General features: G+C 45.6%; 1 protein-coding gene and 1 long non-coding RNA gene across 8 annotated transcripts in view; one reads left to right on the forward strand and one right to left on the reverse strand.

The window, feature by feature from the left end:
* Positions 1-24,904, forward strand: part of LOC309333612 — a 150,185-nt gene that overhangs the window by 104,472 nt on the left and 20,809 nt on the right. The window lies entirely within an intron of this gene.
* RXRA (retinoid X receptor alpha) overlaps positions 1,419-24,904 on the reverse strand; it is a 131,597-nt gene continuing 108,111 nt past the window's right edge. For 4 of the 7 annotated variants that reach the window (XM_081847133.1, XM_081847131.1, XM_081847130.1 and 1 more), the window contains 7 exons: positions 23,779-23,835; positions 19,877-20,046; positions 17,134-17,263; positions 12,396-12,528; positions 11,328-11,419; positions 8,968-9,073; positions 1,419-7,558 (listed from right to left, as the gene is read on the reverse strand). In XM_081847133.1, coding sequence (XP_081703259.1) covers positions 7,411-7,558; positions 8,968-9,073; positions 11,328-11,419; positions 12,396-12,528; positions 17,134-17,263; positions 19,877-20,046; positions 23,779-23,835 — 836 coding nt within the window. In that variant the 3' untranslated portion in view covers positions 1,419-7,410. The remainder of the gene's footprint in view (positions 7,559-8,967; positions 9,074-11,327; positions 11,420-12,395; positions 12,529-17,133; positions 17,264-19,876; positions 20,047-23,778; positions 23,836-24,904) is intronic. The other 3 variants (XM_081847132.1, XM_081847135.1, XR_014152539.1) reach the window with 2 other exon arrangements.

Genomic DNA, 24,904 nt, shown 5'->3' on the forward strand with positions numbered 1-24,904 from the left:
CTTGTAACTTAATGTTTGATATTTTATTTTTATGCATGTTGGAAGCCGCCCAGAGTAGCTGGGGCAACCCAGCCAGATGGGCAGAGTATAAACAAATTATTATTATTATTATTATTATTATTATTATTATTATTATTATTATTATTATATGCCATTGGTTTGGTTCCTAGCCTATGGAGCAGGAGAAAAGAAGCTTGCTCCATCTTCCATGTGACAGCACTTTAGATATTTGAAGATGGCTATCATATTTCATCTCTTGTCTCCTCTGGGCTATTATAAACTATTTGCTGTGTGAATGGCTTTCTTTTATCTGTCAATTTCATTGTACGCTCACGAGTTGTAGTGTTAAGAGACAGGGACGAAGACTTCCTCTATAAATGCTACACGTTATTGTCTGTTTCATTTGTCTACTGCTTATAACTAGTAGCAGGGGTTTTTTTGTTTGTTCCTTCATTTTAAACGTGTTGTTCATGAAAAAATGTGCAGAGAAGTTTTCCCTGCTGCAGTTTGCAATACATGGCATCACTCTTGGCAACAGCATTTCTTACCACCATCCCGCCCATGGTGTCGCAATGTTCTTGCTTGGGGAACACAAAAACCTGACACCAGAAGAGGAGATGAAATTAAAATAACATTCTGTCCTATCCTCAGCATGCCAAAAGAACTAGGAGACAGTTCCAGGATGGTCACTGTGCCACAGACAGAGAGAGGGCACTCAGCTTCTTCACAGGACTTCTGAACTTTCACCCTGCTGCATTTTCTGCCCCAACCACAAAGCATGTCACTGGGCCTCTGTTGTGCCTTGCCAGGAAATAGTGTGGCACAGTGGTTAGAGTGCCAGATTAGGACCTGGAAGAGACCAGGGTTCAAATCCCACCCCACACACATGGCCCTGAAGCTCACTGCATGACCTTGGGAGATAACCAATGTTTCTCTCTGCTTAACCTACCTCACAGGGTTGTTGTGGGGATTAAATTGGGAGGTGGAGCTCCTTGGAGAAAAATGTGAGCTATAAAGGCAATAAAATGTAACTGAAATGTGATCTGAGCAGCCCAGGAGCCAAACCAGGTGGGAACGTTGCACAGGAAACTCCAATGCTCTTAGACTTGGATACATAGAACTGTAGAGCTGGCAAAGACCCCAAGGCATAGCTGTCAACGCCTGCCTTTTTTAAAGGGAAATTCCCTTATTCCGAATAGGATTCCTCGCAAGAAAAGGGAAACGTTGACAGCTATGCCCCAAGGATCATCTAGTCTAACGCAGGAACCAGAGCTATTCTTCAATGGAATGTCATTCTGAAATGGCACTGAAATGCACTCAGAGAAGCCCAGGAACCAAAAGGCAAACTACAGTGGAAGGTATTGCAGCAAAGGGACTACACAAATACCCACTGCAGAATAAAGAGAAAGAGATCAGTATTATATTTTTAAATGGTCATATATTTTCTTTTACTTTTTCTTAAACATTTCTAATACATTTGTTCAAAATACTGGCATTTCCAGCAGATTTTTTTAAAAATTCATTTTATTTTTTTAGTGAACAATAATACACGGTAGTGATTTCACAGTAGAGCAGACCTGCAGGATAATGCTTTTGGAGTGGGGAGAGGGTGGGGATTGGGTTGGAGGGGTTGCAACGAAAGGCCATGTTTTGTATTTTGCTTCCCCCTGCCCGCCCCCCCAGAGTAGCAAGGTGCAGGGAGGGTTAGAGACCTTTTCTTATATCAAAATTCACTTGTTCCAAATTGGGCGTGGGAGGGAGAAGAGATTTTGGACGGAGCCCATTTCAACAAGGCCCTTTCTCTTTCCTCCATACAGGGCTGTGTTGGTGGCTGGTTCAATCAAGAGGCGTAGAACAAATTCTATAAAAGCAGAGCGAGAGAAACACACACCGCCTCCTCCCCCCACCCCCACCCCGCTCCCCAGAAAAAGAAAACAAATCCCCCAAATAATCTAGGAATATGCAAGGGATAAAGTTACATCTGTACAAAAATAGATATTTAGCTTTATTGACGCTTTAGATATTCCGCTCACCTTCTCTCACTCTTTTTCAACATTTTCATGTTTTTGTTTTTTTCCCTGTAATCCTTTCTAAACTTTTCTTTTTTAAAAAAAAAAAGTTATGCACTCCTTAGCGAAGGCATCATTGTCCCTAACTGATGGGAACTTATTGAGCTATTGTTCAACACACCTGCTGCTGCTGCTGACCTCCCCTAGTGATCTCCCCCCTCATTTTTTTTAAAAAAACATCTTAAAATAGATGCAATGTTTTTCTTCCCTTTTCAAAGATCCAGTATTAGTGACCACCAAGTTGTGTGGCAGCAGGAACGGGGCAGGGAAGGATGGGAGGTTCCCACGTAAAATCCCACTTGCTCCCACAAAGCAAATTTTCTTTAAAAACTTGAAGAAAATACAATAAAGTTTCATTAAAAAAAAAGAGAGAGATCTGAGGACACATTGGTAACACTAAGAAGTGGGTATAACATATGTATATTTGAATGGGGGGGTATTTATACAGTGTATATATCTACACAACACGTGCATAAACACACACATGTATCAACTTAAAAAAAAAAAAGATTCATGCAATCTTGTTCTAGACGTGGGGACGTCACCAGCCTGTCCACCTGTCCTGGGGAAATGGGGTGTCCTCAGGTGCCCTGACCAAACACAGCCAGAGGGAAATATTAGACCCTCTGTTTGTGGCTATACCAGAATAAGTTCAGGGCGACTTTGGGCTCCCCCCGGAACTGCAAAGTGAAGGATCCCAGCAGACGGAATGAGGAAAGGGGCTTTATTAAGCAGGAGTATATCCCATAACAGGTCACACAGAATTTGCAAAGAGCAGGCTTCCTCAACCTCGGCCCTACAGATGTTTTGAGACTACAATTTCCAGCATCCCTGACCACTGGTCCTGCTAGCTAGGGATTGTGGGAGTTGTAGGCCAAAAACATCTGGCAGGCCGAGGCTGAGGAAGCCTGCCCAAGAGTCAACTGCTTCAACCCCCTATTATGCAGGAACTCCCATCTTAAATAACCCCAGACAGGTGGCCATCCAACCTCTTGTTTAAAAATCTCCAATGAAGGGGAGATCCACTACCTTTCACAGCATGGAGTTTTGTGTCAGAAGAAACGTGTAGAAGACTTTGCTTTTTTTCACATGCTCTGGATCAGCAGTTCCAAACGTGGGTGGTATTGACCCCACCCTCGTTTGCTGTGAGATTCCCTAGGATGCTAAGAGCCAAGGGCATGAAACCCCTTCTTCACTTCGCATTTAAAACTTTCTGCTCTTATAGCTTTCAAAGCTATTTCCTTTGGTCGTGTTTTGTTTGTATTTATGATTCTGAGTTGTCACAGTTATTGGCAATAGCTATTTCTTTACTTATAAATCAGTTACCTGTAGCAGGTGAAGGTTTGTGCATGTTTGGTAAGTCGTTATATATAAATATTTTATGGTATATATCTCCTTCACCCTTAAAGTTTTCATTAGTAAGAATGTGTAGAAAATATTTCTCATGCAATATTCTTTGCTGGGTGTGTGTGTAATCGAGATGCCAAATTAGATCAGAGCATATATTCACTTTTGCATATATATTTAATAAATCTGCAACTAATTGCTGTTGTTTTGAATTTTAGTCTTTTATTACCTTACTTAGTGAGTTGTGCAAACCGCTATTCTGAATAATGCTTTACTCACTGGGGATGAGTTAATGGAACCCAAGGGGCAGACCCCCCCCCCCCAAGTTTAGGAACCACTGCTCTAGGAGGGCAGGGATGTATGCAATCACAGGCCAACTCAGGGCTGACCCACTGAAAATAATGGGCCTATGCTGGGTAGAACTTAGCTAGAGAAGACAACCCCTGGCCGTCTTCTGCAAGTCCGATACTCCAGAAGTCTATGGGACACAATGATGCTTAATGAAACCGTTCCCTCTGTTGCTTGGAACCATCTACTTCACACCAGTAGCCCATCACTTCAAGGAAGGCACGGTCTACTTTAAAGATGGATGCTTCTGGATAAGTGAACCTCACCCCACCCCATTCAGCTGGGAGTGAAAAGTACAGTGTTGACCTGGGCATCAGTGGATGCCATTTGATTAATGTCTCCAAAGGCTCTTTATTATGATCTTCCATTATAACATTTTCCTTTAGAAACCAAGCATTACCTCACTGGCAATGATTTCTGACTCCTTACAGATGACTTTGACATGTGGCAAAATCCCCAGCTAAATACGAAATGACACAGGTGAGAAAGGTGGGTCACCTGTAGGGTCCCGTTATTATGCTAGGAGAACCTCATAAAAGCCCCAAACAGTGAAGGCAAATGCAAACAAAGGAGTCATCAGGGATGTCTGCACATAATGTTCTACAAGTGCACAATCTCTGGGCTGTTTCCAAAGTTGCGCTGAGTAACCTGTCCCATTGGTGCAAGAATTTTCACCCGTGTAATGGGGCTTTTCCCACTCTCCTCCCCCCTTTGTGCCACTAAATCTGTTTCAGGGGGTCCCCCCTACCTCCTGAAGCGCATCTGGGGAGAGTGGGGGTGAAGTCTTGTTACCTGAGCAGAAACCCTGGTGCTGATAGATCTCACTGGCTGGATATGGCTCTGCATAGAGCAATATACTGGTAACATTATTCACACGCAGAGTTCAGTGAGTGTACAGTATGTTTATGCAGCAGTTGAGCTGAACAGACCAACAAACTATGCACTCTTTCACACAGGGACACTCATACAGCTTGTATGCTGAATGCAGGTAATGTGTGAACAAGCACACTAAAGTCCATTGATTCAAGGCTGCAGGGGTCAACCTCTGCAGGGCTTTGGGCATGACCTCTGCCATGATTGAAAATGCAGGTGGTGGCCCCAAACTGTAAGATGCAAGTGGCCTTCTGGTGCAGATTGCTTGAAGAATCAGAAACTGCCCTATGGCTCCCAGTGCTCTTAAAACTGGAAGGGTATGCACGAAGCCACATCATTCTGGCACAATATTCACCACTGGTACTCACAAACAGAGCTGGATCAGGGAAGGCAGACCCTAATACACTCCAGTGAATAGCAAAGACCAAACCAGATGCAGTGGAAAGATTCTCACAAATACCCTGAGCCAAAATAAAACTCTCAAATGTATGTTGGAGGCTTAGAACTCCAAATAAAGTGTCCCTCTTTTTCTTATTTTGCTCTCAAAGAGTTTGGACATTGGATTCTTCAGACCCTGAAATTCAGCTGCCGCAAAGCAAATCAGAGGGCAGGTGATAAAGGATGTTGCTCTGGCTCAATGACTGAGCTCTCAAGACAGAGCAGGAAAGGAAGGCAGTCAGCTACCAAAACCTCAAGGGAACTGAATGATGTTGTGTTCCAAGGAACACATTTCTTTTCTATTTGATACCCTCTGGAATGAGTGTTTTGTTGGCAAAGGGTTTCCAGAGGGGAAATTGGTTGGGTGGCATTTCCAAGGATCCTCTCCCCTCCCATCTTGCCTGCTGCAATCAGCCACATTTTTCGGCGGGGGGCAGGGGAGTGGTGGTTTTGCAAATATGTCTCCTGAAATCCTAGGGCAGACTCTTGGGAGCATGGAAGGATGGATGGGAAAATGGGTGCCAAGGGCGTAAAGGAAAGCAGGGAAAGAGAACGAGAAAGGATTTGGTGAAGAAGAGGAAAAGAATAATCAGGATGCAGTGATATCAGAAGGCATCTATTTAAGGGCCAGCTTAAACTGGCAACAGGGCCTGCTGAGTGTTGCAGAATATTTATAGAACATGCAAGGCGTATATATATGCAAATAAGCATCTCAGGGAACCTCCTGGGTCTGAGCCATCTACACACTTCACTCTTGGCCTGGACCAAACTTGCTAGTAATTGCCACTTTCCCCTACAAAATTGCTGGAAATCTAGTCCAGCATCCCGTTCCCTGAGACACAATTCCAAGCAGGTGTTTGAAACCCTAAGGACTTGGTGTTGTTATTAAAACTGCCCACCTAGGGTTCAGTGTCTGCCTGACTGCCTGCCAGGGATTGCTTGATGCACTTGAACACTGCTGGGTTATCAAGGCCAGTTTTAAAAAGCGGCAACAGAGAGTGCTGATATTAACAGAGGTGTGTGTTGTTTTTTAAGGGAATTGGGTGGGGGAATCCCACTGAAAACAGACAAGGGGAAAGTGCTTAGAGGACTTGCAGCATTGACTGCCACAGCTTTAAAGCAGCCTTTGTGCATTTCGGCTGGTTTTGCAGTTTGAGCGGCTCACTCAATTACCAAGAGAAAGTCATCTTTGGACGAAAAGCAAAGAAAATGGCCACACACACACACACGCCATGCGCAGAACAAGAGTGACCTGTGCTGTACAGCCCAAATCCATAACCCTTCCCACACAATTTACAGATGGCTTCAGAACAAGGTCAGGCAAAACGTAGCTCAGGATCCGCAGACAGGCAATTGGATTTGAAACTGTAAGGACTAGAAACTTGCTCTCTTAAAAAAAAATATCCACCAAATTTGCAGCAAATTGACAAGAGTTTTTGACACCTGGAGGTCTTAAGAACTGAAAGGATCACCCCTTCTGAATTAGGACACCGGAAAGGTGTGGTGATGGGAAGTGGGGTTTTATGTGAAAGTACTTGTGACCTTGGTTCTGGTGCTGCTTACAAACCGCTGGGCTGAGCACATGCACAAGGTGGGCACCCTGTTCCTTAATTCTTAGAACATGTCTTCCCACCTGAGTCACTGGTGCAAAGCCCACCCAGCCCAGTGCTAGAAAACCTGGACCCCATTTCCCTTTTGAGATGCTAAGAGAGCAATTTTTTGCTTTTTTTCATTGCAGCTTGGAGGCAGGTAAAACAACAAATAATAGGATTCGTGGGGTTGGAAGGGACCCCAACCCCTGCAAAGGCTTCCATTCTCCAAAATGTCCGTCTGCAACGAAGCAAATTAAATTCACACACACGGCAACAAGTGTGTGTGTGTGTTTGTGTGTTGGGGGAGCTGACAACCAAAACCACACACGTGAGGCAGATAAGTTTGTGCGAGGCAGGGGGTGGGCTCAGATTTACAGCTTGCTATGAAATCCACCTAGGCCTGTGGAAACAGTGGTGGTGGTGGAGGAGGAAAGTGAACAGCGGTGGGGGCGGGGTGCGTTTTCGCACATTCAAAATAAACAACAACAGCCATTTTCCCCTCTGCAGCTGTGAGAGGGACAGCAAACGGCTATTGTCAGATCCCCGAGATGCACAGAGAGAGCGTGAGAAACGGCTGAAGGGCTGAGTCAACGGTGTCACAGAAGGAATATGGTAGGCTGCCTCTCGCACATGCCAGGGAGAAACGGGGGCACACATTGGCAGTAGAAGGGGAGGCGTGGTGGTGGTGGCATCGGCGAGCCCGCCGGGCAGGAGAAGAAATGGGACCAACCCCGTCTGCCTTCTTAAGTCATTTGGTGGGGAGCCTCCAGCATCTCCATCAGGAAGGTGTCGATGGGAGTGTCCCCTATTAGCTTGAAGAAGAAGAGGTGCTCCAGGCATTTGAGGCCAATGGACCGGAGGGCAGGGAGGCGGAGCAAAAGCTTGGCGAACCTAGAAATGTAATAGAAAGACAGATGGCAATTAAGGGCATGGGAAGAGGCAATCACAGCAACACAGCCATGTGAATGTTGACACTGCCTGGCAGTGGCTCTCAAGGGCTTCTGGCCCAGGGTCTTCCCAGCTGGGATCTTCTGCATGCGAAGCAGATTCTCTACCCCTGAGCTACAGCCACTTCCCCTGAAAATAAAGTAAATTCTAGTTCTTATGGTTCCAGACCCTCCAAGTGCCCCTGTTTCCCAGGGACAGTCCTGGATTTACAGAAGACATCCTGGTTTGATTCCGGAACGTCCCCTTTTTCCTTAGGGCACTCCTATTTTCATTGGAGAAATGTTGGAGGGCATGGGGTTATGCGGCCCGCATGTCAAGGAGGTAAGTAACTATGCAACCTTTAGAAGACACCTGGAAGTTTATTTTAATGCTTAATGTTTTATTATGCTTTTATATGTGTTGGAAGCTACCCAAAGTGGCTGGGGCAATCCAGTCAGATGGGTGGGGTATAAAAAAATAACATTATTATTTTTATGGAATAGGACTTCCCTATTTTCATTGGAGAAATGTTGGAGGGGATGTTATTCTGACTTAAGGGATTGAACCTGTGACCACCAGCTCCACATAACAAATATTTATGGGAGCCCCCCCCCCCACTTCTTTTCCATTGGTAGCCCCCGCTTGCAAAATCTGGGGCTTCCAATGTGTTTCAGAACCAAAGTCACTAATGGGGGGGGGAGAGAAAACAGTGGAGGGGAGGCCTGAATTTGTGCTTGCATTCCGCCCCCCCCGCCCCCCTCCCCTCCAAATGCTGAGTTGGCAAAGTAGGCCTCCGAGATGGAAGCCAGGAAAATACAAATCAAACCCTGCCACTCTCTTCCTCCCCCAGAGGAAAACCTAGAAAGTTTCGCTTTTAAACTAAACCAGATGATGGATGTTCAAGGAGCATTTTAACCATGAAAGAGCTGACTCGGATGACAGCAGGGATAAAGGAAGCCCAGGGATGGGAGGCAGATTTCAGTTTGGAAGAGGAAAGCTGCCTAGGACCACATGTCTACTGCTGTGCCAGAGGAATGTGTCTTATGCTGACCCATCTAGCTCAATATTGTCCACACTGACCTGCAGCAGTAGATCTCCAGGGTTTCAGGCAGGGAGTCTTTCGCAACCCTACCTGGAAATGACTGAACCTGAAACTATCCAAATGCAAAGCATGTTTTCTTCTCATTGAGCTATCACCCTTCCCTTGAACATAAACTAAGGTACTAGCCCTCATGATTGTGAAGAACAGACTGAATTAAATAGGAACCTACGGATCTGCCTTATACGGAATCATATCAGGGGTCCATCTATTGTCCACACTGAGTGACAACTGCTCTTCAGGATTTCAGACAGGCACAGATTCAAAGACTCACCTCCCGGGCTGGTCAGGGTATTTCTGTTTACAGTAGGCCTCAAGTGACGCATACACTTTCTCACGCAGGGCCTCGACTTCAGCAGGATTGGAAAGCCCTTTTGAGTCTGCAGTGGGACAGATGAAAGGCCTTGAAATCTGGGCAAAGGCAGAGGACTAGAAGAACACACATTTTAAAGCTGAGGAAATCTTGAGGACTGGAGGCATGCACATCTCAAGGAGTGAGGGGATATTTTAAAGCTGGGGAAAGGCTTTCCTGAGGACATGTTTTAAGGGAGACACTTTCTTTTTGTAATCAGCAGGTGAATTCAGCTCTGAAGACCAACTCGGTTCTTAACAGGCTTTGGAAAGTAGATATACCATCCATTTCAGGGATAGAGTCGTAATCTGAAACTCGAGGTTGTGTAGGGGGAGTGGGAAGAGGAAAGCAGAAACAGGCTTGAGAGGATTAAGTTATTCCTAAAGCATATTTCCTGCAGCACCACTCCACTCAGAGGATTTCATAACAAATCTAATAACTATGAATACATACAGGTTTGGGAGTCTGATTAACCCAGTGAGTGTTCTGGTCTTGAAAGGAAGTGCCCCACTGAGCCTAAATCCCTCACAGGAATCAAAGAATCATGGAGTCAGGAGGGACCCCTAAAGATCATCTAATCCAACCCCCTGCAGGAATCCTGATCACAGCAACCCCTGGGTGGGCTTGAACCACCAACCTACTGTTAACAGCCAATCATACTCACCTATTTTGCCACAGGAGGCTTAAGAGGGCCTGAGGAGCAACATGTTGGTGACATTCCAAAGATGGTTGTAACACCAATGTTTTTCCCTCGGCAAGTCAACATTTATTGACTTGGCCTGCTCAGCACTGATGGAAGTGCAACAGCAGGGATCATTCAGTTTGCAACTGAAGCCTTAACTTTGCTCATGTTAAAATCAGATATGTTGTGAACCGCCCTGTGGTCTTTAGATGACGGGCAGTATTCAAATTATAAAAATTATAATATAATTATCATAGCCAATGGGGATGGGAGGCGGTGTTGCTTAGCAACCAGGCTGGGCACAGTGTACCCTGATTGGCTGCGTAGTTCTGAGGGAGTTTTTCCTCTGTATGTTTGGTTGAACATCTCCCTGTCAGGTACAAGGACTGAACTAAGAAAGACTAAACCTCTCTGTTCCTTTCTCCTGAAATGATACCGTACTTTTTGTTAGTTTTCCGCAGAGCTGTTTTTCCAGAAAAAGAGGTGACGGAACTCACCATGAACGCCTCCTTTGCTCTCTTATAATGGCAATGGTGCCCACCTGAGAGGTGCTGGAAAGAAACCCTGGTTTCCCCCTCAATAAAGTGTTACCAATATATCTTGTCTCTCCTTTATTCAAGTGCCTTTGCTGAGGAGTGAGAAAGCAGTGTGTCCAGACTGCAGTCAAGAGAGGAACCATATCAGCATTTTTAAACTCAGATTTGGTTCCCCTCCAGAGCAGCCTCCCTGTTCCTGGAGCCCTGAGGGGAGACTTCTGATACCAGAACTCTCATGGCTGGTCCACAGATTCCTTGGGGGCTCAGGAGAGCCCAGAGGAGAGATCTGCACAGCTGGAAACCCCCATGATTGCAAAGGATTTCACTGGTCAGGGAAGCACTCAGCAGGTGGATTCCCCCCACCAATCAACAACCACCTCACCCTGCTGTAAAACTCAGCTGCTCGCTCTGGAACCTTGCTATGGCAACCTGGATATTTGGCCCAGCTCCAGGAACACAATCCGTAGCCCTGAACTCACCCTTTCGTCTCCTTCCGAGGTGATGACCATGACCGTGGCCTCTGCCTGAGGAACCAGGAATAGCTAGCTACTCCTTTTTAATTTTTTGGTAATGTTATTACATTTATATCCCATCTTTCCTCTAAGAAGCCCAAGGTGGCATACATAGTTCTCCTCCTCCCCATGTTATCCACACAACAACCCTATGATTTAGGGTAGGCTGAGAGTGCATGACTGGCCCAAGGTCACCCAGGAAGCTTCATGGCTGAGTGGGGATTCAAACCCTGGTCTCCCAGGATCTAGTCCAATACTCTAACCACTACACCGCTCTGACTCTCCTTGCTTGGGCCATCACCACTTCTTGGGGGTCAGCATCCCCAATGGTTTGTGGCACCTGGTCCCAGGGTATTCCTTCTTGCTCTCTCCTAGGAGCTAGTCTGTTCACTTAGATCTGGCTTCAGAGGCCCTGCTCTGGGTTCCCCCACCCCTCAACCCTGAGATAAGTCGGGCGGCCTGTGGCCCATGAAAACGAAGCCTCCCTCTAACTCAGAGTGGAAACCTCAATTGAAAAGGGGTCTCCTATCCTGCAAGGACAACCGAACCTACCAGGGTTGAAGAGGACAATGGCTCGGAGACACCCCAGTTCTGTTTTATCCATCTGCATATCTCTCATTTTTGATACGAGTTCTGTCAATACTCTGCAAATAACAAATAATAATAATAATACAGTCACTTTTGAGCATGTGTTCATCTATTTGCTTTCAGCAACCCCCTTGAAATTTTGGCATTTTAAGCCAAGTCTAGCTCAGCCTTCCTTTGACTAGTCTCTTCAGATTCTCCCTTTCAGCGGTCAATGACATGACTTGAAACGCTTTTATTTTCAAGCCTGCTGTTTATTCAGATCAACCTGCTCAAACAGTTAGGTCATCAAGCAGGAGACCCTCTTATGGGTGCCACACACCCCAAATTCAGTGAGCACTCAGGGCAGAGCTTTCAGTGTGGTGTCACTTTGGAAAATGTTCCCCTTGGAAATTAGGATGGGGCCAACAATATGTTCTTTCAGGTGCCTCCTTTATTTTCCCCAGTCAGCCAGGCATCTTCAGGGTTACATTGTTGGCTATTGTTCATGCTAGTTTTAAAGACGGACTCAAGGTTTCCTTTCTCTGTATAATATTTTCAAATGGTGGTGGTTTACAAATCCTTCAAATTCTGTCCTTTTGCAAACCGCTTAGAGGCTTCCTGTTGAGGAAGTGGCATACAATTTCTCTTAAAATAATATTCGTCTTAAACACAGCACAGCACCCAACAACCTTGTTCAGTTAAGATTGGCACCTGCACAACAGATTCCCTCCCACTCCTCTCCTTGCATGCACCTCTCCTCACCCAGTTCTGCTCTGGAAGGTTGGGAGAACCCCAGAACAGACTTAGAATTTCTATTGCACTAGCAGAAATCCTTGCTCTAACAGAACACAGGACTTAACACTAATCTGGATACAAGCCAGAAACCCTAGCTTGGTTTTGGTTTGAAGAGCAATTGGTTCAATTTGAGGGTGGGCAGAGAAAAGAAGAAGAGTGAAGTAATCAAAACTGAAGCTGCAATCCCTTATTCACCTTCTCCACCCCCCACGGCCCCGAATCCTCACCCTTCCTGATCTCCAAACAGTTTTCTCTCACCTGTCAAAGATGGCACCAACGCCTGCACTGTGAGCACTGTTCCGATGGACGTGGAGACCTGTGGCAAGGAGGATCCCATCTTTCACAGCTATGGACCGGTGTGAGAAGGAGGCAATGAGCAACTCATTCCAACCTGCAGTGAAATAAATGGAGAGGGGGCTGTGAAGTCTACTAGAACAGATCACGAGATAAAACTTGGTCCAAAAACCTTTCGGCCCCTTTTTAGAGAAACAATCTGAGTAAAGTGGTGATGCTTAGAATAACAGAATTGCAGAGTTAGAAGGAATCCCCAAGGGTCGAACCTGCTGTAGTGCAGGAATCCCAAATAAAGAATCCCTAACAGGTGGCCATCCAACCTCTGCTTAAAAACCTCCAAAGAAGGAGAGTCCACCAAACAACTTAAAAACTATGAGGCGTTAGTTCTAATCAGGGCAGACCACTGAAATCCATGGACCCAAGGTAGCCTTGTCCATTAATTTCAGTGGAACTGCTCTGACTATGACTAACAATAAATGCGACAGGTGTGTGGAACTTTTGCTGAACTACAAATCCCATTAGGCCTAGCAAGCGTGACCAGGGATGATGATGGGCATTGAGATATCTGGAGGGTAAAAGATTCCCAACACCTGCAATATGGCTCCAGGATGAGATGGTTTTACAGGAGAATTTAAAACAATAAAAACTTTAGCAAAATTTCTCTTGAGTCTTATGGATGAATTAATGCTATCCTACTGATTTCTGGAAAACAAATAGATGCTGACCAGGAAGAATAATTATTTCTCAAAACCTCACTAGTTATTGTCCCATTGTGCTTTTAAGGCCACATCAACACCATACATTTAAAGAACTTTGATACTACTTTAAATGGCTTCCCCCTAAAATTTCTGGAAGCTGCAGTTTCTTAAGAGTAATGAGAGTTATTAACAGAGCCCTATCCACCTGTTGGAAGTGGAACAGGCATGTAACGCCAAAATCACATACAGTCATACCTCATGTTACGGACCCTTCAGGTTACGTGTTTTCAGGTTGTGGACCGTGGGAAACCCAGAAGTACCGGAACAGGTTACTTCTGGGTTTCACCACTCGCGCATGCGCAGAAGCACTAAATCATGCTTCGCGCATGTGCAGAAGCGCCAAATTGCGCCTGCGCAAATGTGGCGCTTCAGGATGCGAACGCTGTGGGTTGTGGACGTGCCTCCGTCACGGATTACATCCACAACCCAAGGTTCCACTGTATAATCAAAACACATCGGGTGCCCCTTTTCTATTATTATTACTTTTTACTTTTTTGCCAGGTGAGTAAAGCTGAATGCACACAAGTTAAATGAGTGTAAGTTGCAAATTACATGTATCTTAGTGCTTCAAACGTATGGCATGAATGTGGCCTAGATCAGGGCTTTGCCCTCCGTGCAGCTATCACAGGGGGTGCCCCCTGAAGCCATGAGCCATACTGAATTCTGTTCGTGCTAGAGGCACACGTGACACCAGCCACCTCTTTTAGCTAGGTTTTAACACTTCAATATTTCATGGGCAGGTGCTCTCCGCAGGCCACTCAATAATACATAAAGCCATTTGTTTGAAAGACTTTGAGGGGGTCAGCTGAGGCCTTTCCTGATAAAGACACTGGCAGGTTCCACTTGGGTGCAACGGACAAGCTCACGCCAGCTCGCCAAGTCAGCATTTTGCCTCCAGTGGTACACCACCCCCACTCCCCCTCTGGTGATCAAGCAAGTCCGTAATGAAATGCTTCCCTTCTCGACAAGCTGGGTGGCCACTAAAGGTTAGGGGGTCTCTGTGTTGCAAGGGATTCTGGACCAGAAAAAATCAGACTCATAGGGTTGGAAATGATCCCAAGGGTCATGTAGTCCATTTCCCTGCAATGCAAGAATTTCAACTAAAGCATTCAGGGCAGATGACCACCCAGACTCTGCTTAAAAACCACCGATGAAGGACAGCCCACCACCTTCCAAGGGAGTCCATTCCAGAGTCTAACAGCTCTTACTGTCAGAAAGTTCTTCCTGATGTTTAGTCGGAATCTCCTTTCTTGCAATTTGAATCCATTGATTTGAGTTCTGCCCTTTGGAGCAGCTGCAAACAAGCTTGTTCCGTCTTCCATGTGACAGCCCTTTAGATATTTGAAGACGGCTATCATATCTCCTCTCATTCTCCTCTTCCCCATGCTAAATAGGCCGAACTCCCTGAACTGTGTTTGTCCTGCTGCTCTGTGTATACAGTCATACCTCGGGTTACAGACACTTCAGGTTCCGTTTTTTCAGCTTATGGACCGCCAAAACCCAGAAGTACCAGAACGGGTTCCTTCCGGGTTTCGGCGGTTGCGCATGCACAGAAGCGCTAAATCATGCTTTGCGCATGTGCAGAAGCGCTGAATCGCAACCTGTGCGTGTGCAGATGCGCCGCTGTGGGTTGTGGACGCTGGGGGTTGCAAACGTGCATCCTGCACAGATCACGTTTGCAACCTGAGCATCTGCTGTATAGAGATGCATGTTACACAACACGGGATCATATGCAACGTTAGCCCTCCTGAAAGTAGACCCAAACAGATGGAATGGTGCTCCAAGGGTAATTGGGACACTTTTCAAAGCACATGCTGGCAATCTCTCAGAAATTCTTTAGCTGTAAATCCTGCGATGCAGGGGGTTAGACTAGTTGGCCCTCTACAACTGATTCTTTTATATATATTTTAAATATTGATATCTTTTAAAGCATTATGATACTGCTTCAAACAGTCATGGCTTCCCCCCAAAATAATTATGGGAGATGCAGTTTGTCCCTGTCCTTCCTCCTGGAGCTACAATTCCCAGAGCGGCTTAACAACCCATCCCTCTTTGCAGGGAACTCTGGGAACTGTAGCTCTGGGAAGTGAAGGGGGTCTTTTAACAACTCAGCAACCTTCACAAACTACAGTTCCCGGGATTCTTGGCCAGGAGCCTGATTAGCCAGTCTTAATAATATTTTATTAGTAATGTTTTTAAATAGTGTTTCATTGCATACATACTGCTGATATTTTATGAGATGTCAGCATGGTAGGGTTGGGTCAAGAGACAAGGGAGTGTGCCTCCAGGGGTGAAGCCAAACTGCTGCATTAGCAGCACCAAAGTGGCCTCTCTGGGGCACAAGCCTGGGCAGTGTGTATGGAGGTCCTGGGCTGGCCACATGACATGACCCCACTCTCACTGATGTGGTTCAAAGGAAAGCAGAGCAATACATTTGGCACCAACTTGGCTGCAGGAGTTGCCCAAAGGAGGCGTACAAGGTGCAAAACAACCGCCTTAGGGACTCCACTCCAGACTTGTGTAGGGGTTTACATTTCCTGAAAGTGTTCCACAAGGCAGTGGAGGTTTAGGATCAGAGTTTTCCTTCTCTCCTACATGGGCTCCCTTCCCAGGTTGGGAAGCCCCACCTGCCACTCACTTCCCTCTAGCAGTGTTTCCCAACCTTGGGTCTCCAGCTGTTTTTGGACTACAACTCCCATCATACTTAGCGAGCAAGACCAGTGGTTAGGGATGATGGGAAGTGTAGTCCAAAAACAGCTAGAGACCAAAGGTTGGGAAACACTGCTCTAGAGCACATGCAGAAACCACCTTCTTGACTGTTGGACTCACTATTGGTCTCGTCTGCTCAATCTGCTGGAGCCTGTCTTTAACTTTTATAAATATTTTTTTCTGTATTATTTTTTAAATATTGTTTTAAATGCTGTAATCCACCCTGGCACCTTTTGCTGAAGGATGGGGCAATAAGGAAGCAAACATGTTGATGCATTAGCCACCTTGAGGTACTTGAGCTGCAGGCAGGATGGAATTTTCTTAGAAAACAAAGGCAGAAAATGCACCATGAATCTTACAAATGACCTGCAAGACACAACACTGGTGGCTTTAGAGCAGTGGTTCCCAAACTTTTTCAGGCCACTGGTACCTTGGATCCAGAAACTCATTTCCCTGCAAAAACTTTACCCTGCAAAAAGCATTATTCAGAAGAGCAGTTTGCAGGATTATAACACAACAAAATTCAAAACAGTATTAACCAGTTGCAAATTTGTTCAAAATCCAGTTAAAACTATTTAGCTGAATGAATGCAACAAAACTGACTGACTTGATCCAGTGGTACCAGCTTTTCAAAGTCTGACAGTCATTTAGCAAAAGTCTTAGATGCCACATTTAGTAACTCCTTCACCATTGGTGGTAAAGTCTTAATGTGAAAGGTGGGCCTGATACTGATAATGGGATACCACCTCCCCAATATCTGGTTGAAAGTCATTTTTAAAACAGTTACATTTTATTAAATTTCCAAAAAAAATCACACATGCAAACCGATGCATAATATTTTTTTCTTTTCTTTTGTTGAATTCCCACCCCGTTTTCCATGGTGCTTTTTAAAATTTATCCCCCTTGCTGCACCCTATATTCTCTCTCTTATACCAACAATACAATAATCTCTAATTCCTTCTATTGCTCATAATTCAAATCCTGCTCACGAATTCATAACACCTGTAGTATTTCTTTACATAATCTGAAACAGGCTTCAATTCTTCCACATGGTTGAAAGTCAATTAGCGGGGGTCTTAAATCATCACAACACTTCCCACCCCTGCCACCCACTTGCCTCTTAGCATCCCGTGAGGGGGCTCTATTGCCCACTTTCAGAACCATTTATTTAAAGCAATAGGTTGCCCTGCTCCTTCTGCACCACCCCCTCCCCATCGAGGGTGCCTTGTACTCACCAGCCCTGAGCAAGATCACTTGGTCATCTAGCGGCAGTTCTGAGAAGTGTGGGATCCTTTTGGCCCATTCCACCAATGTAAAAAGTTGCTTGTCTGCCGCTTGGCAGATGTTGGTGACCGGGTCATTGGGCTGCAAAGAACAGAGAAGCTGTGAGGCGTCAAGAGTGGGACAAAGGAATGGAAAAGAAGGGCAGACTGTGGTAAGGGCTGCAGCTCAGTGGTTAGAGCATCTGCCTTGCGTGCAGAAAGTGTCACGCTTGATACCTGCTGGCATCTCTGATTAGGGCAAGGAATATTTCCCTATCAGAAACTCTCAAGAGCTCCCTTGGTTGATATCCTAGACAGCTGCTGCCGGTCAGTGTTGGCAACACTCTGCTAGATGGACCATTTTCTGATTTGGTACAAGGAAGCTTCTTATGTTCCTAGGTTCAGTCCCTGGCATCTTCAATCAGGACTGGGCCTGCCTGAAACCCCAAACTGTCTAGCTCAGTATTGTTAACTGGCAGAAGCTCTCCAGGGTTTAAAGTACAGGGTTGTTCCTTCCAGCCCTACCTGGAGATGCCAGAGATTGAAATAGAGGCCTTCTGCATGCCAAGCAAGTGCTCTGCCACTTGGCTACAGCCTTTCTCCTCCCCACCCCCTTCCATGAAGCGGAAATGATGCAGAAAAGGTGAAAGGACACCCCTGGCAAATGATCCCTCTGGAAAAGGAACTCTGGGGCCACACCCAGAAGGAATGCAGTGACCCAAAACTCTCCTTTGCAAATGCCTGCCAAAGGGGGGGGGGTTTCTGTTACAAGAATCATCTTTCAGTAGCCAGGATCCCATCTGGGGCTATGTATAAACCGAAGGAATCCAAGGCTCGGGATCTCCTGGTGAGGACGGGGGCAGGGTGTCCAGGGAGGCCCACAAGCAACAGGCGACACAAACTGAATGGAGAGGTTTGCATGACCTGCACTGTGGTCAGATGCGAAGGTGGGCAAAGACCTTCAAGAAGTTCAAGGACACGCCATATCCCCACTTTGCCACCTTACATAATAAATAAATAAATCAGTTTTCTCCCTCTTAAACTTTCCAATGCAAAATGGAAATGGCTGTCCTAAACATTGTGGCTTGGACTATATCTATTTCTTTCCTGGAAATGACCATCTGTGGTGGATTAAAAACAAACAGTACAAAACAGTTTGTTTTGTACTGCCCCCGGGGACATTATATGCTGGACATTTGATAGCTTGGTGAAGTTCAAACCCCCCTTTGGCTGTGAAGCTCACAGCGTGTGAACTCGGGGGCAGCTGCTGCCTCTCAGCCTAACCCACCTCACAGGGCTGTTGTGGGGATTAAATGGGGAGAAATGTGTACATCTCACCTTGAGCTCCCTGTGGAAAAAGTTGGGATGTAAGTGCAATAAATAAAATAAAGACAATAAAAGCAATAAAAGCAAAGTGATAATTAAATATTTGTCAGCGGCCGTTCAAAAAACACCAGCATCCTGGCATTGGTAAGCTGGAAGAATCATTCATATCAATGGACAACCTGATACCTCTTTTGGGAGCTGGTGGGGGTTGTTAGGTAACATATGTCATATAACTATATTCATGTGTTCCATTCTTTGCTCCTCAAAACCCTCCCTATTCTCCCCCCCCCCCCAGTTGTGGTAATCCTGGTGGTGGTGGTGGAAGGAAGAGATATTTCTCCCCCACCCAGGCATTTGATCTTCCTCGCGGACAAACACTGATCTGCAACAGGAGGCACTTCTAGGTACCTTTCAAGGAGTCTCCTACCTCCACTTACAGATGCTGCCTGCATCTTCGTAGACTGTGACCACACATGCTGAATTATGCAGGAAGCCATATTCAATTTGTTAAAAGCAGGCTGGGACCAGAAGCAGATATTTATTTTGCCTCCCCAGACCCCTCTCCACAAGCTTGCAGTGATGATCATTACATCCCCTCCCCTAAGTATTTTTAATCTTGATAACTGCTGCCTCCCAGGTGCTGGGGGTAACCAAAGACCGGCTTTCCTCATCTCCTTTCAAGGAAACATGAGCTGTGTGGGCTCTCTTTTCATTCAGAGACTTTCCAGGGGATTAGGAACCCCAACTCATCAAGGTTCACAAGGGCTGCAAATGGGATGTTTGAGGTGTCTGGTGACCATGGAGGCTGGCTTCTCAATGGCTTCTGGCCATGTTGGTGTGCTCTGCCTCCACGGTAGCAATGTTTCTGAATACCAGTTGATAGAAACTATAGGAGGGGGAAGAGCTGTTCTTGCGCTCAAATCCTGCTTGCTGGTTTCCCACAGGCATCTGGCTGGCCACTGCGCAAACAAGATGCTGGACTAGATGGGCCCCCTTTTGCCTGATCCAGCAGTCTCTGCTTATGTTCTTAGTCTGGCTTTGTATATATCATGACCAACGGATGCTGGTGGAACCATCTTCTAGTCTTGGTATCTGTCGGATACCATTTGTCGGATACATTTGTGGACTTCCAGATATTCCAGAAGCACAACTCCCATCATCCCTAGCCATCAGCCATGTTTGCTGGGGCCTGATGGGAGCTGTAGATCAACAGTGATTGGTCCATTGCAGCGGGGTTGGAATACATGACCCTTTGGGTCCCTGCCAACTCTACAATTCTATGAGCATCTGGAGGGCCAAAGATTCCCCACACCAGATTTAAGGTGACTTAACTGCATTTTTAAAAAGTTTGCCTAGAAGGAAAGAGCAATGGGGGTGTGCTTTTCCTTACCGAATTGGGGTTCAAGCCCATGTTCGCCTCAATGTATGTCTCTGTCTTTGGCTCAACGGCAAGTTCGGCTTCTAGAATCTTCTCCACAGGCATGTCCTCATTAGCGCTGCTCGTGGATTCAACCTCATTCTCATTGCGGTCCTTCCCACGCTGCCTCTCCTCTTGGACAGCTGCGGGGAGGAGGGTGGAGCCAACAAAGGCAGAAAAGAAGGAAAAAATATGGAGGAAAATGGATCAGTGGGTGGAGTCCAGCAAGAAAAGCATTTGTTCGTTCCTTTATTATTTATTCATGTCATAAAGTTTATGCACTTAAAAAAAATATCAAAAATCCCTCAAAGCGGTTTACAAAACAATAAAACGGTCAACCACTATGGCATTTTAAGACTTTTGAAGAATTAAAACAACAATAAACTAAGAACAGATTAAAACTGGCATCAATTTTCCAATTATCTAGGTAGGCTTGCCTAAAAGAAAATGTTTTTAGCAGGCCCTGAATACAACAAAGGTTGCCTGGCTGGTGGAGTCAAGAGGCAGGGAGTTCCAGAGTATAACTGCCGCCACACTAAAATATGGAGTTATTACAAATGTGGAATGGGTCTCATTTGACACCTGTAACAGTGCCAGTTCTGCGATCTTGCAGATATACTGATCCCAAGTTGCCACGGACTTCATCTACTAAAAGTAACACCTTGAAGTTGGCCCAGTAGCAAATCGACAACCAGTGCAGATCTCTGAAAACAGGTGTTATATGCTGACAGGGTCTCACTCCTGTCAGAAATTGCTACTAGCAATTGCACTGGAGAATTCTGCACCAATTGCAGCACAATCGCTGACAGAAGTGAGATGGGTTCGGGAAGTCCTCCAGCTTGTTAAGACCATGAGGCCTAAGCTCTAGGAAAATTTTCTCCAACATGATGCCTTTCATATGTTGTTGGACTCCCCTCATGCTCAACATGTGAAGGGTGATGGGGGTTGAGGTCCCAACAGTATACTGAAGGCACCACACTGGGGAAATCCACTCTAGGTAGTCCCTTCCATGCCTCCAGACCTTCAAAGGAAATTATGCCAATATTTGACCGCTTGCTTAACACCATATGCATTTTATCAATATATGATTCTTCCTTTCTACCATATGCAAACTGGAGAACCAGGGTGGTACAGTGGTTACAGTGTCAGGCTAGGACCTGGGAGAGACCACGGTTCAAATCCCCGCTTGGCCAAAATACTCACTGAGTGACGTTGGGCCATTTACTGCCTCTCCACCTCTCCTACCTCACAGGGTTGTTGTGAGGATTAATTGAGGAAAGGGGAAGAACCAGGTGCACCACCCTGGAGCTCCTTGGAGGAAAAGGTGGGTTATAAATTCAGTAAATAAATAAAATTTTAGATAGGTCTTAGGACACCAGACTGGAGCAATGCAACTGGTGGAACTTGCATTAACAGGCACATTCTGCATCTTTAAGAACTTGATATTTTAGTGTGGCAGCACCAATACACTTTGAAACTCCCTGATTCTTGACCTCAGGCAGGTGCCTTCACTGTATTCTTTCCAGCACCTGCTAAAAACATTCTGATTTAGACAGGTGCGTCCAGATATATGGCTGTGTTTTAGTCTATTGCTGGTTTTATTTTTTTGAACTATTCTCTTCTCTCCCCCACTAATCATTTGATTGTTTTATTCTTCTTGTAAACCATGTTGAGGGTTGTTGTTGTTGCTGCTGCTGCTGCTGCAATCAAAGAAGTATAAATTTTAGGAAATAAGTAAGCAATCTGCTTCTTTTTTCTTCAAATGCTGCGTGCAAAACCTGGAAAGTGGGGAGGTGTGGAGGAACAGCATTGACCCTTCAGAGTTACAAAAGAAATTTGCCTTTCACCCCTCAAAGCTCTCTCTGCAATGGCACTGCCCCCAGATGTTCCTGACTCCTGTCTGTCACTCCTTCCCAACCAGAGCTGGGCTTCTACGTATAGAAAAATGCTTCCAGGATTTCCAATCGCCAGAGCCCTTCCACCAGAGGGCTTTCCTTCGGAGGCACCTTTCCATCTTATAACTACCACCACCCACTGTATCCACCCATCATTACCTCCAAGAGTCAGGGGTGACAGCAGTCCAAAGAATCCTTGGTGTCGAGAAAGAGGCTAGAGAGATTTTTTTTTATTCTCCCTCTCCCATAACTCCTAGGCATCCAGTGAGGCTGAATGTTGGAAGACTCAAGACAGAGTAAAGGAAAGTCCTTCTTCATGCAGCGAGGAATTATAAACTATGGTGTCTGCTAACATATGGCATAAAGGATGGCCATCCAATTCAGATGGCGCTGAAAGGCAAATTTATGGAGGATACAGCAATCAGCGGCTACTTATCATTGCCACCAATAGTTGGGGACAACAGTAGTTCGAAGCTTCGCGAAGGCACCGTGATGACATTAGCACCCTCCAGGCAATGAATATGATCTGTACATAGCCCTTTAATTAAGGCGGCACTCATAAGCAGCAAAAAAATAAATAAAAAATGACAGGGATGTACCACCAAGCAGTAAGATTACCCTACAAAGTTCTTTTGTGTATGCTTGCATGATGGGACAAAAATATGCACGCGTTGCTTTGCAAATTCTTTTCAATGCCGCAAATGCACAGTGAAATAATGCAGGAAAAGAGGGGTAAAGGACTTGTGACAGAGCTTGCTTATTTCCTCCTCCCACTCCATATGTTTTCCTTTTGTACCATATCTTTTCAGATTGCAGTCCTGGTGCTGGGGGTCTGCTTCGTTCGTCTGTAGTGATTTGTAAGCCACTTTTTAATTTTTAAATTTTTTTTGGCTGAAGAGTGTTACAGGTTTTTTTAAAAAAAAATTATGAACAAGTAAATAACCCTTGACTTGCTGATCAGAAGGTCGGCAGTTCAAATCCCTGTGACGGGGTGAGCTCCTATTGCTTGGTCCCTGCTCCTGCCAATCTAGCAGTTTGAAAGCACATCAAAGTGCAAATAAATAAAGAGGTACGGCTCCGGCGGGAAGGTAAACGGCAATTCCGTGTGCTGCTCTGGTTCGTCAGAAGCGGCTTAGTCATGCTGGCCACGGAAGCTGTACGCCGGCTCCCTCAGCCAATAAAGCGAGATGAGCGCCGCAACCCCAGAGTCGGCCACGACTGGACCTAATGGTCAGGGGTCCCTTTACCTTTTAAAATAACCCTTCCTCCAAAATCAGAGGGGACACCTCCTCTTTGAAGGGATTCCCATGTACCCTGCCTCTCACCCTAATACTCTGTACTTATCAGTTAAACGCTACAATTCCAGATTCCCTCTGGGCCACCTCTGGTAGGTCAGGATTCCTTGGTCCAGTTGGGAGGCATTTAATCTGAATTCATTTACTTTAAACAAACAAAACAAAACAAAAATTGTATCCGAGAGGTAATACAATAGCCATCTTCAAATATCTAAAAGGGCTGTCACATGGAGGATGGAGATTGTTTTCTAATGCTCCAGAAGGGAGAACCCAACCAATGGATTCAAGTTGCAAGAAAGAAGATTCTGACTAAGCAGTAAGAGCTGTTTGACAGTGGAACGGTCTCCTGCAGGAGGTGGTAGCAGTTTTTAAGCAGAGGCTGGGTGGCCAACTGTTGTGTATGCTTTAGTTGAGATTCCTGCATTGCAGGGGGTTGGACTAGATGACCCTGGAGGTCCCTTCCAACACTACAATTCTATGATTCTATGCATCTGAAGCTAATCAGGTTTCCAAAACTGGAAAGGGGAAAAGTTCCATGGGGGGGGGGGAGAATCTGGCCTGGCGGAACCAGGAAGAAAGAACTGGTTTAGCTCTGGGCTTGTTTCATCTTTACACCTCCAGATATATAAACATTCTCTTTTGCTGCTTAACAGCTGGTCTAGAAATATTGAAATGGGAATAATACCTTGTTCTTCCTGCCTTCCAGGGAGTCTTGTGGGCCGGGATGGATGGTGCTCCATCCCTGTAATAGAGTAAAAATTTTGAAATGAAACATCGCGGTAGTAAATGATCCTGCTCTTGCTGCTGCTGTTTGACATTATAACTATCCAAAGTATTATTCTGGATTATTATTATTTTCCGAAAGCGCCATCCACAAAGCATGGCACTTCACCTGTCAAAAATGATCCATTAAAAACAGAAAAGAAAAGAAAAACAGGGGTCAGGGTCTGACAATGTTTATCCAGCTTGCAAAGGGTTTATTTTATTTGTTTGTTTAATTTGTGTGCCGCCCTTCATTCAAAATTCACAGGGCGGTTCACAACATAAAAATACAATGCCTAGAATGAGTTTTTACTCAGCCCAGGAGTGTGGCTGTTTAGAAGCCTCTGTTATTTTCCCTCTGAATTCTCTGTCCCTATGGACAGCTTTCTAGAACAGACAAGCCATTTTCCAATGGTGTCAAAGAGAAGACTGCTATGTACTGCAAATAATCTTATTGAGCTCAGAGAAGGTAGGTAGACACTGCCTGGTCATGGTGCTTGAGGTCCAGAGGCTTCTTTGCTATGGCATCATTCCCTCTCCCCCTCTTCCAGAATCTTTGCTGGGCAGAATCAGGACACACGCCCTTGCTACAAAAGCTCAAGGAGTTGACAGGAACTCCCTCCGTGGGGTTTGGGAGATCCTGAGATCAACCAGTTGCAAAAGATCAACCATATGCACTAATGACAATCTTTGCCTCAGTATGTTTTACCAACAGAAATGTTTAAAAACTGAGTGGTAGTCATCATTATTAAAGGTACAAGTGTGGTGTAGTGGTTAAGAGCGGTAGCCTCGTAATCTGGGGAACCGGGTTCACGTCTCCGCTCCTCCACATGCAGCTGCTGGGTGACCTTGGGCCAGTCACACTTCTTTGAAGTCTCTCAGCCCCACTCACCTCACAGAGTGTTTGTTGTGGGGGAGGAAGGGAAAGGAGAATGTTAGCCGCTTTGAGACTCCTTAAAGGGAGTGAAAGGCGGGATATCAAATCCAAACTCTTCTTCTTCTTCTTCTACAAGTGTAGTGTACTGGTTAGAGCATCTGACTGGGGCCTG

The sequence above is a fragment of the Podarcis erhardii genome, assembly GCF_964252035.2.
Source record: "Podarcis erhardii genome assembly, chromosome: Z".
NCBI classification, from domain to species: domain Eukaryota; kingdom Metazoa; phylum Chordata; class Lepidosauria; order Squamata; family Lacertidae; genus Podarcis; species Podarcis erhardii.